The following is an 11,459-nucleotide window of genomic DNA, read 5'->3' on the forward strand; positions in this document are numbered from 1 at the left end:
TTTTTCCTGATTAAACAATCAATTTTTATTTTTGAAAAATTTAAATAAAAATGCTCAAAGGAGGAAAAAAAAATTACCTGTCCAGAAATAACCTCTGTTAACATTTTGGTGTGTGTGTGTTGTTGTTGTCTTTCTATTCCTATTTTATTTAAACAAAAATGGAATTGCTATATTCAACAGAAATGAAAATAAATGCTCCCCCAAACCACCGTGTATGAATGTTCATAGTAACATTATTCCTAACTGCTAAAAAGTGGAAGGAATTCAGCTGATGACTGGATAACCAAAAAAAATGATCTATCCATTTAATGGAATATTATTTGGGACTGAAAAGAATGAAATGTGTATGCATGCTGCAAAGTGGGTGAACTTTGAAAACATTATGCTAAAAAGAAGCCAGACACACAGACAGCACATTAGAGACAGAAACTAGATTAGTGGCTGGCAGGGACTGGAGCTTGGGGAGATGGAATTTCCTTTTGGGCTGATGAAATGTTTTGGAATTAAATATGTGATGGGCACACAGCTCTGTAATGTAGTAACAACTACTGAACTGTACACTTTAAAAAAGATGAATTTTATGTTGTGTGAATTGTATCTCAAAAAGCTGCTGTTAAACAAAAGTAAATGGAATCACACTCTACCTCATATTATGAACATTTCCCTAATATTCCGAAAGACTACTCTTCTGTAATATCTCTATTTTTAATTATCAAAGTAATGCACAGTTATTCTAAAAAAAAATTGAAGAAAGCAGAAGAAGAGTGAACAGAAAAAAGTGAACTATTTCCCCCCCATCTTCAACACCTTCAGAGTTACTGCTTAAAAATTATTTTTATCTAATACTCTTCTGTTTATAGAACCTTAGGTTCGGGGCAAGCCCATTGTTTTTATTTTTAATTTTCTTCTCTCTAATTCTCTTTTCATTTTCCTCCCCTGTGTCACCATTCACTCTGTGATCCTTGTATGTCCTACATTATGCAAGTATCTCTGGAAAATATCACATTTTGGTATGGGTTTTTAATGTTTGGAAGTGGTTATTGTGCTATTAAGTCTTCTTATGCAACACTTTCTGAGGTCTCTGCATGTTCTTACGTGATATCATTCCTCAGTAAAATTCACCACATTTTACTCATCTATTTCCCTAATGAGGCACACCTGGCTCACCTCCAGCTCTGTCGCAAGGAACAGCGTGGTGTATCCGTTCCCTTCAGGACTTGAGCAAGAATTACTCTGGTACAAATAACCTGATGTGGGGCAATGTGCTGGGGCAAAGGATATATTCTTATTTAATTTAAATGCAATCATTTTGCTTTCTGGAATGGATACACCAGTTTATAGTCCCTTCTCCCTGTGGACAGTAATTTCCACCTCCTCACATCCTTTGCCAACACTTGATGGCATCAAACTTTCTAATTTTTATTAATTTGATGGTTTGAAAGGAATATCTTAATTTGCATTTCTTTTTGTTTCTATAATTCCAAGGGATTCGTTTATTTTTTAAAAAATAACCTTTGTATTTATTTCTTTTTAGAGTTATTTATTCCATTTTTGGCTGCACTGGGCCTTCGTTGCTGTTCAAGGGCTTTCTCTAGCTGCGGCGATCGGGGGCTACTCTTGGTTGCGGTGCATGGGCTTCTCATGCGGTGGCTCCTCTTGTGGAACATGGACTCTAGGGCTCCGAGGCTTCAGTAGTTGCAGCACCCAGGCTTAGTAGTTGTGTCACACTGGGGCTTGGCTGACTTCTCTGCAGCATGTGGAATCTTTCCCGACCAGGGATGGAACCTGTGTCCCCTGCATTGGCAGGAGGATTCTTATGCACTCTACCACCAGTGAAGTCTTTTACTTGTTTATTTAAAAAAATATTTATTTGTTTGGCTGTGCTGGGTTAGCTGCTGCACTCAAGATTTTTAGCTGAACGCTTAGTTGCGGCATGTGGGATCTAGTTCCGACCAGGGATGGAACCCAGGCCCCTGGCACTGGGGGCACAAAGTCTTAGCCATTGGACCACCTGGCTGGACCACTGGACCAGTCTCTACAAGGGAATTTAATCAGCTCTTCGTATACTTGTTCTACATCTTGTCTTCTATTAAGTGAATTGCCTATTCACTGCTCATTTTTCTGTTGGGTTTTCTCACTTTTTCTTGTTGATCTGTAGGAGCTCTTTGAATATTCTAGATAGTAATCTCTTCTACGGACAAGATGTTGCAATCTCCTCTACTCCAGTATCTGTTAACTTTGATTGGTATGTTTTGCTGGGAGAAGTACTTAATGTAGTGAAGACCACTTAATTTTACTCCTAGGGACTTCCCCGGTGCATAGAAGCTAAGGCTCTATGCTTCCAGTTCGGGGGGCCCAGGTTCAATCCTTGGTCAGGAAACTAGATCTCACATGCCGCAACTAAAGATTCTGCATGCCACAGTTAAAAAGATCCATGTGCCTCAACTAAAACCCAGCACAGCCAAAAAAAAAAAAAAAAAGATTAAAAAAAAGATAATTTTCCCCTGTTCCTAAATGCTAAAGATATTTTCCAGTATTTTTTTCTTTTCACTGTCTAATTTTATATTACTGCTATTAACAGATCTTTTCCCATGTATATATCAACACATCCATAATTTATTTAACAAAAATATAATACGATAATGTATTATTGTATTATAATATGATAGCTCTTTTTCATATTCAAAGCTCTTTTTCATTTCATATTCATAAGCTCTTTTTCATATTCACACAAATTGTATGGACATTTTCCTATGTCTCTGTTTCAGCATGCTTACTTTTTAATGGCTGCATAGTATTCTCTTATATGAATGTACCATAACTTCTTTAACAATGTCCTTAATGATGAAAAACTGACAATACTCTAAAAAATGCTTGGTGCTTGTTCAAGTACTTTTTAGGCTAGATTACCATAGGCAGACTTTCTGGTTTAATGAATATGTTTAATTTTGACTTACTACTGAATTACTCTCCAAAAATGTTGTAATGATTTGTATTTCCATTGGCAGTGTTCAAACACAATTTGCTGTTGGAGTAGTTGTTATATTAATTAACTCTTTATTATAGGCTGGTGATGTCTCCAGTGGTGTTGCTTCTGCTGTTCTTTCAGCTCCTTTAGTCTCTAAGGCGACTCCACTGTGAGGGCACCAGTGGTGCTGTGGTCCAGGTCCCACCAGCCTCCGTTTTCATGCGTGAGCTGCGGCTTCCCTCTTTATCTTGGTTTTGCCACAGAAGGAGCAGGTTTCCTTGGTGTGCAGGCTGATTCTCTTCACTATCTTCCTGCAGGAGGCACTAGGTCAACATTATCCTGAACCGACAGTGGTCCTGACCTTCCTGGTACAGTTAGCCATATCACCTCAAACCAGGTCCAAGCCCAGAGGGGAACCAAACATGATTTTTAAAAATTAACTTAATTTTTATTTTATATTGGAGTATGGTTGATTTACAATGTTGTGTTACTTTCAGGTGTATAGAAAAGTGATTCAGTTGTACGTATGCATATATCCATTCTTTCTCAGCTTCTTTTCCCATATAAGTTATTAAAGAATAGTGAATAGAGTTTCTTGTGCTATATTGTAGGTTCTTGTTATCTATTTTATAGTAGTGTGCATTTGTTAATCTCAAATTCCTAATTTATCCCTCCCCACCACCTTTTGAAGCCCTTTGGTAACCATGTTTATTTTCAAAGTCTGGGAGTCTGTTTCTGTTTTGTAAATAAACTTATCTCTATCATTTTTTAAGTTCCAAATATAAGCAATATTATATGATGTTTGTCTTTGTCTGACTTACTTCACTTAGTATGATAATTTCTAGGTACATATATATTGCTGAAAATGGTATTATTTCATTCTTTTTATGGCTGAGTAATATTCCATTGTTGACTTCCCTGGTGGCTCAGTGGTAAAGAATCTACCTGCAGCGAAGGAAATACGGGTTTGATCTCTGGGTTGGGAAGATCCCCTGGAGAAGGAAATGGCAACCCACTCCAGTATTCTTGCCTGAGAAATCCCATGGACAGAGGAGTCCTATAGTCTGTGGGGTCACAAAAGAGTCAGTCATGACTTAGCAACTGAATGACAACAAAAACAATATTCCACTGTATATATGTACAATATCTTTTTTATCCATTCTTCTGTTGATGGACATTTAGATTGCTTCCATGTCTTGGTTATTGTATACAGTGCTGCAAAGAACATTGGGGGGCACGTATCTTTTCAAATTATGGTTTATTCCAGATATATGACCAGGAATAGGATTGCTGAATCATTTGGTAGCTCTATTTTCAGTTTTTTTAAGGAGTCTCCATATTGTTTTTCATAGTGGCTGTACCAATTTGCATTCCCACCAACAGTTTAAGAGAGTTCTGTTTTCTCCACACCCTCTCCACACTTAATGCTTGTAAACTTTTTGATGATGGCCATTCTGACTGGTGTGAGGTGACACCTCATTGTAGTTTTGATTTGCATTTCTCTCATAATTAGTGATGTTGAGCACTTTTCCATGTGCTTTTTAACCACCTATGTGTCCTCTTTGGAGAAATATCTATTTAGATCTTCAGCCCATTTTTTGACTGGCTTGTTTGTTTTTCTGATAGTGAGCTGCATGAGTTGTTTATACAAAATATACATTTTGGAGATAAATCCCCTATTGATTTCTTCATTTGCAAATACATTCTCCCATACTGAGGATTGTGTTTTCATTTTGTTCATGGTTTCCTTTGCTGTGCAAAAGCTTTTAAGTTTAATTAGGTCCCATTTGCTTATTTTTGTTTTTATTTTCATTATTCTAGGAGGTGAACTTGGGCAAACTCTGGGAGATGGTGAGGGACTGGGATGCCTGGTGAGGTGTATTCCACGGGGTCGCAAAGAGTCGGACACCACTGGGCGACTGAACAACAAAGGAGGTGGGTTCAGAAAGATATTGCTGTGATTTATGTCAGAGACTCTTCTGCGTATGTTTTCCTCTAAGAGTATTATAGTCTTTGGTCTTACATTTAGGTCTTTAATACATTTTGAGTTTATTTTTGTATACGGTCTTAGAGAATGTTCTAATTCCATTCTTTATATGTAACTGTCTAGTTTTCCCAGCACCACTTATTGAAGAAACTTCAATATTCTTCAATATTATTCTTGTCTCCTATGTTGTAGATTAATTGAGAATATGTGTATGGGTTTATTTTGGGGCTTCCTATTCTGTTCCATTGATCTATAAGTCCGTCTTTGTGCCAATACCGTACTGCTTTAGCTTAATAGTATAGTCTGAAGTCAGGGAGCCTGATTTCTCAAGTTTCCGTTTTTCTTTCTCAGGATTGCTTTGAGCTCCTCAGACATGGACAGCGGGCTCTAACCACCACCCATCATTGCTGATAGCAGGAATAGTAGTTGCAGAGTCACTGTTGATGTCCTTGGCTCCTCTGTTCCTTCCCCTTTTTAAATGTTTTCTATTTCAGGAATAGAAATAATGAATTATTTTTTTTTTCCATAGAAGCAACTGAATCATATCAACATACTTAGGTTTGTAGAAAACATTAAAAAGATTCATAGTGCTATAGAATAAACATAGAATAACTACACATTCCCTAATATCATACATGGAGCTGAGATAGTGATACAAAATTCCCAACTCAGTGTAATAGTTTGAGTCAGTGGGCTTATTTGGTTGAAGTTGGCACGGGGAGCCAAGATTGCTGGTGGGGTTCCTGTAAGCTGCAAAGATCTCTCCATTAACAGAGCATGTATCTTGGATCCCAGCTTTAAGTCTTGTTGCCTGCATATTTGGGTGTATATCTGTGGATACTAAGCGAGGTAATCTATGTGACAGTGAAATACACATACTGTCACCTATCGTATGCTGATGTAGCTGATGATGATCAAAAAGAGACCTCTGTGAATGCCCTGCCGCTAATGACAGAACAACTCAAAGCACAGCAGCTTTGTTGCGGGGGTGAAAAAAAAGTGTATTATCATACATATTGGGCTTCACAGGTGGTGCTAGTGGTAAAGAATCTGCCTGTCAATGCAGGAGACACAAGAGACACCAGTTCGATCTCAGGGTCAGGAAGATCCCCTTGAAGTGGGTACGGCAACCCATTCCAGTATTCTTGTCTGGAGAATCTCCATGGACAGAGAAGCCTGGCGGGCTACAGTCCTTAGGGTCGCAGAGTCAGATACGATGGAAGTGACTTAGCATGCACACACATCATAAATATTGTATAGGTAATTTATACAATATACCGATTGAAATTTCCTCTGACAGCATCCCAACACTTTTCACAAACAGTTCTTGAGCATTAAAAGGCTGTATATCCTATCTCGATCACTGTCAATCTCAACCAAGCTTCTGTGGGAAGCTCAAGTTTCAGGCTGTGGAGTGAAGGTGAAACTGTGAAATACTCAAAGTGAAGGGCTATCAATGGCTCTAATGCAACATGAGGCCAATATGCACTTGATCCCCCAGAGGCAGCGACCCTCGAAGGGCTAGCATATTTCAGTGGTTTCTGCTGAAGAGAGCGTGACAGGAAGAGACTTAACACAATATTTAGGACAGAAGGAGGATTCCCTGTCCCAAGCGCAGCCTATCCCTGCAGGGAGACTGTGTGAGAGGAAAGCGGTCACTTGACTACTTTTCTAGCTCAGCTGTGCAATCGTGGCTCCTCACCGAAAAGCACAGGACTGGCAGGGCAGGACGTCAGCTTCCTCCTCCCCCTACGCCAAGGTAAAGTGAAAGTAAGCTGGCACTCGGAAAACTACTAGTGTTCTTCCTCATCAAGGCACACGGAAAAGGGTGGCAGGAAAAGGGGTTACATTTCATTTGGTTTCAGTACTTCCTGTACTCAAAGCTTGCCATAGCAGAGCTCCAAGAAATTACTTTCTTTGTTACCCTCTTAAAGCACAAACTTTTATAACTGGCTTTCCTTATGGTTGCTCTAAAAGACAGAGGCATCTGAAAAGGCGTTGTGATCCACTTTACATTTCTATGAAAAAGATTATTTTTAAAACGGAAATTAGACGTTCACCTCATATCTAGTCATCTGAGGCAGTAACATGCTTTTCCTGAGAGGAAGAGGAAGTAGGTCGTTTCCTATAGGGCTCTTCCTGCCTTTAACTTTAAATACTTGACCACTATTTTTCTGTTGGGGCAATTTTATTTAACAGTGATAAACTTCCCTCAGAGAAATCATTTACTTTGCAATAGGATCTAAATTCAAACATCTCTGATTTCTTGAAAATGAAACAAAGGCTGAAGTAGGAAGGACATTACAATGGTTAACACAAACTGCTGACTCCAGCGTTGCCTCTGTTTCTTTCGTAACTCGGCTTCCCGAGGTCAGCTGGCATGCTTGTTTGCCCTGGATTTGATTGTTAGGTGGATAGTGACAATCTCCATAGAAGGTTTCCAAGGCCGGACCCCATGAAGGAAAAGGTTTGATATATCAGGATGTGAACTTCATGGGAGAAGGCGTTTGCTTTTTTCACACTGTATTGCTCAGCACCTGATGAATGTGTGGAAAATACTTGCTGTATAGCTGGGAGGAGAATTACTTTGCCTATATCGGACTGAGCTATTCTCAAATACTTTCAAAACCATTCACCAATGACTGCCACTTATAACTTACTTTGAGGTTAGCATATCCTTTCTGCATTTATTCAGTTTCTTTTTTGAGAAGAAAACAGTCTATTGAAAAAGTAATATATGAGTTTAAAAAAATCAATACCTGTAATAAAGGCTTATTTACTAAGTATTCGTTAAGCAACTAAAATGTTGCTGTTCAATCTCCCCAGCTCTTTGTGACCCCATTGGTCTGCAGCATACTGGGTAAAGGAATTGTTGGGTGGGCAGAGGGAAGTGGGGTGGGAGTGTTTCACCCTGTGGGAGCATCCTGGTCTGGGAGGTGGGATGTACTTGGACTAATAACCCAGCACAGGTGGGAAGTCAGGCAGAAGAGGTTCAGACTAAAGGCAGTGAGATTTCTTATCTATTCCAGGTGGAAACAAAAGCTGCAAAGATCCATTTGAGAGCTAGCCAAAGAGATTTAAAAAATTCCAGAGTCTTAAAAAGACTAGAATGGAAAATACAGGTGGTTAATTATAAACACGGTTGAGGGTGAGGTGGGAGATGAGGGAGGAGGAAGACAACAACAAATGACTTCAAGCCCGAGCCTCAGTGACAGGGACATGAAACTCTTAACAGGAGTGAAGATCATGATGGGAACAGTTGTTTATTGGGGGAACGGGGTGAGGGAGTGAGGCTGGATTAAAACTTCTCAGGTGAAGTGAAGACAGCTCACTGGGGATGTCCATTAGGTAGTGGAAAGCCTGGTGGGGATTACACAGTAGCTTGAGTAACAGGTGTCTTGTTTTTTAAGTGATATTTTTATGTGACTAGGTTATACTGTCATGTTTCAAAAGGTGAAAATGAATCTCCTTTCCACCTCCCCCACCCCGTAGACCATTTTTTCTCTACTGAAGGAACTACGGTTTCCAGTCTCTTGAGTATCGGTCTAGAAATATTCCATATATATGTGTGTATATATCTCTATCTATCTGAAAGTGAAAAGTGAAAGTGTTAATTGCTCAGTTGTGTTTGACTCTTTGGGACCCCATGGACTGTAGCCCGCCAGCCTCCTCTGGCCATGGGATTCTCCAGGCAAGAATACTGGATTGGGTTGCCATTTCCTTCTCCAGGGGATCTTTCTGACCCAAGGATTGAACCCAGGTCTCTTGCATCGCAGGCAGATTCTTTACTATCTGAGCCCCCAGGGAAGCCCTATCTATCTATCATCTATCCATTATTGTGCCGAGCAGCACTGCTTGCAGGATCTGAGTTCCCTAACCAAGGACTGAACCCCAGCCCCTGGCGGTGAAAGCACTGAGTTCTAACCACTGGACCATTTTTATGTCCCTGGGAGAGTTTCGTATTTTTTAAAATATTTATTTATTTGGCCAGGTCTTAGTTGGGGCACACCGCATCTTTGATCTTTGCTGGGACATGTGGGATCTAGTTCCCTGAGTAGGGATGGAACTCTGGCCCCTAGCATTGTGAGTGCAGAGTCTTAGTCACTAGAACACCAGAGAAGTCCTTGGTATTTTTGCTTTTTAAAGGCTAGAGAAGGCTTTTGTGTGTCTTTGAGACAGAAGGGAAAGAACAAGAAGAGAGGTAGAGACTGAGGAAGCAAATTAAAGAGGAATTACTGAAGCAAGGTCTAGTGGAGGTGGAGAAGATATAACCACTGATGTAAGCATATGTTTTAGTGGGAAGAGTGGACCCTTTTGAGAGCAGGAAGGACAGGCTGATGGCCGTAGGGGTTTGTGATGCTGCATCACTCAGAGGACCAAGTATCCTGCCCAGGTGGTGGTAGAGATGCATGCAGAGGTCGACCAGTGATTTGAGGAAGATGGCAGAAAAGATGTAAAATAGCCACTGTGGATACTAGAAGATATCATAGAACTGTCAGATCCCCCAAAAAAGTCATTCTGAAAAGGTTTATTTTGATTTATAAAAGAAATATCACCATAGCAACTTAAAGCTATTTACAGATTTAAAAATTAATTTACAGAATGTATACACATCATATTACATTAAATAGCTTTAGTTAAAACATTACAGGTAGTGTTGAACATACACAATGAAACATAAATCAAGTTCTAAATCACATAAATGCCCTCGAAGCATGCTCAAAACCACTGGAAGATGGTCCAGGAAAAACTGGAAAAATAAGATTTCAGAAATCAACACTAAAGATGATTACACCACCGGTTGCAGGTTATGTGGAAGTAGAAGTCACTTTAACCTTGAACTGCAACCAGATACTTAGGTGTAAGACAGAAAAAAATGTTTTTCTTCATTTTATATTTTAATTATTCTGGTGTAGCTCCTAGAACACAGGACTTGAAGATTTATACTCTGATGCATGTGAAGGTAGGATCATCAAGGATGATGTTATATGTGGCTAATTAGGCATCACACTTTCTTTTGCAGATTACATGCGCTGGGAAGGGAAGGGAGAGGGTGCATGGAAATCATGACTGTGGATCGAGTTGTCCCTGTTGGCTCAGGGCTTCATCTACACATTAACAGCCCCAGGGGAAGAATACCATCCAAAGCCTTGGCACTGACCCTGGTCTTGGATGCTGCCTAAGTGCTGGGCACTGTCCCTGAAGCCAGAGAGGGGACGTGTGGCAGCTGCCTGGGCATGCTTCCCTCAGTGAAGTTGCCGGGCTGAATGATGCAGTGGCTGCCAGCTACGTGAAGAGGCTAAAGTTTGAGACCTATGTGTCAGGGATTGCTGATGACAAATAATTTTTTGAGGAAGGTGTACAAAAACAGATGTTTAACAAGACCTGAGAATTATTATCCACCTTAATTAAGCAAAGGTATAGAAGGGTCTATTTCAGTTCATCTCTTTAGGTACGGTCTTATAAGTAAATAGAACTCCCCTATTGTGGGTTGCCTGACTTGCAGTCAGGTATGTGACCCTGAATTATAAGTTCCAGCAAACAGGTTAATAATAATTAAAAATAGCTAATTTTGCTTATATGGCAACTAGTGACATTTCATGATTACAAGCCTTACAAATCTAATACAGTATAATTTTTTCTTGTATATAGATTGCTTACACATTAAAATATCAAAGGCACTTTTAGGTTACATGATAAACAAAGATACATTAATAGAGACAGGATTATTTATTGGTTCCTTCAGTTTCTGTGTCCTCGGTGATCACTGATAGCCCAGTTTTGCACTTCACCTTTGGCGAATAGTGTGAAGAAAATGGCACCAAATACATTGATAGCAGCAGCGATGCAGAAAACAGTTTGCCATTCTCCAATAGTGTTCTGCAGAGAAAGACAGAAAAAGATGCAAATGCAAAAATATCTTGTTTGTAGTTCACTTTTAAAAAAAGGTGGTGCCTCAAGACTGTTGTGACATAGCAGTAGCATTATTGGTAAAACCTGGACAACACAAATGTCCATCAACAGTCAACTTGTGGCATATGTATTCAATGGAATACTACACAGCAATGAGAATGAATGACCCACAACAACATAGATACAGCTCACAAAATGTTAAGCAAAAGAAGCCGGACACAAAAGAGTAGTGAGTGATTCTACTGATATAAAGCCAATCAGACAAAGCTAATCTATGGTGTTAAGAAGTCAGGATAGTGGTTCCTCTTGGTGGGGATGAAAGAGATAGGAAGGGCTACCTGGCCACTGTGCAAGGGAGATAACGTTCTGTTTCTTGATTGGGTGGGTGCAGGTTATGTGGATGTTTTAACTTTGTGAAAATTCGTCCTACTATGTACTTAGGATTTGTGCATTTTAAAAATGCATGTTATACTTCAAGAAAAAATTTACTAAAAATAAAACATTGGTATGTCCTCGAATCATGTGTTACTAGGAAAGTATTAGTATTATGCCAGCACATCACCTCCTAAGTTCTCATGTGGAATGTGTTAG

At 39.6% G+C, this 11,459-nt stretch overlaps 1 protein-coding gene and 1 long non-coding RNA gene across 16 annotated transcripts in view; one reads left to right on the top strand and one right to left on the bottom strand.

Annotated features, from left to right (window-relative positions):
* LOC147365598 (uncharacterized) overlaps positions 1-11,459 on the top strand; it is a 34,793-nt gene that overhangs the window by 1,267 nt on the left and 22,067 nt on the right. For 4 of the 5 annotated variants that reach the window (XR_015132590.1, XR_015132587.1, XR_015132591.1 and 1 more), the window contains exon 2: positions 4,790-4,903. This is a non-coding gene — a long non-coding RNA (uncharacterized LOC147365598). Of the gene's footprint in view, positions 1-4,789; positions 4,904-5,306; positions 6,715-11,459 lie in introns of those variants that run through there. The other variant, XR_015132589.1, reaches the window with a different exon arrangement.
* The window catches only part of SLC17A5 (solute carrier family 17 member 5), a 76,643-nt gene continuing 74,652 nt past the window's right edge, over positions 9,469-11,459 (bottom strand). For all 11 annotated transcript variants that reach the window (XM_086316811.1, XM_086316809.1, XM_086316808.1 and 8 more), the window contains one exon: positions 9,469-10,835. In XM_086316811.1, coding sequence (XP_086172937.1) covers positions 10,698-10,835 — 138 coding nt within the window. In that variant the 3' untranslated portion in view covers positions 9,469-10,697. The remainder of the gene's footprint in view (positions 10,836-11,459) is intronic.

Source organism: Bos grunniens, chromosome 9 (genome assembly GCF_055505025.1).
Source record: "Bos grunniens cultivar Pamir isolate PY7600 chromosome 9, Bosgru_T2T1.0, whole genome shotgun sequence".
Classification (NCBI taxonomy): Eukaryota; Metazoa; Chordata; class Mammalia; order Artiodactyla; family Bovidae; genus Bos; species Bos grunniens.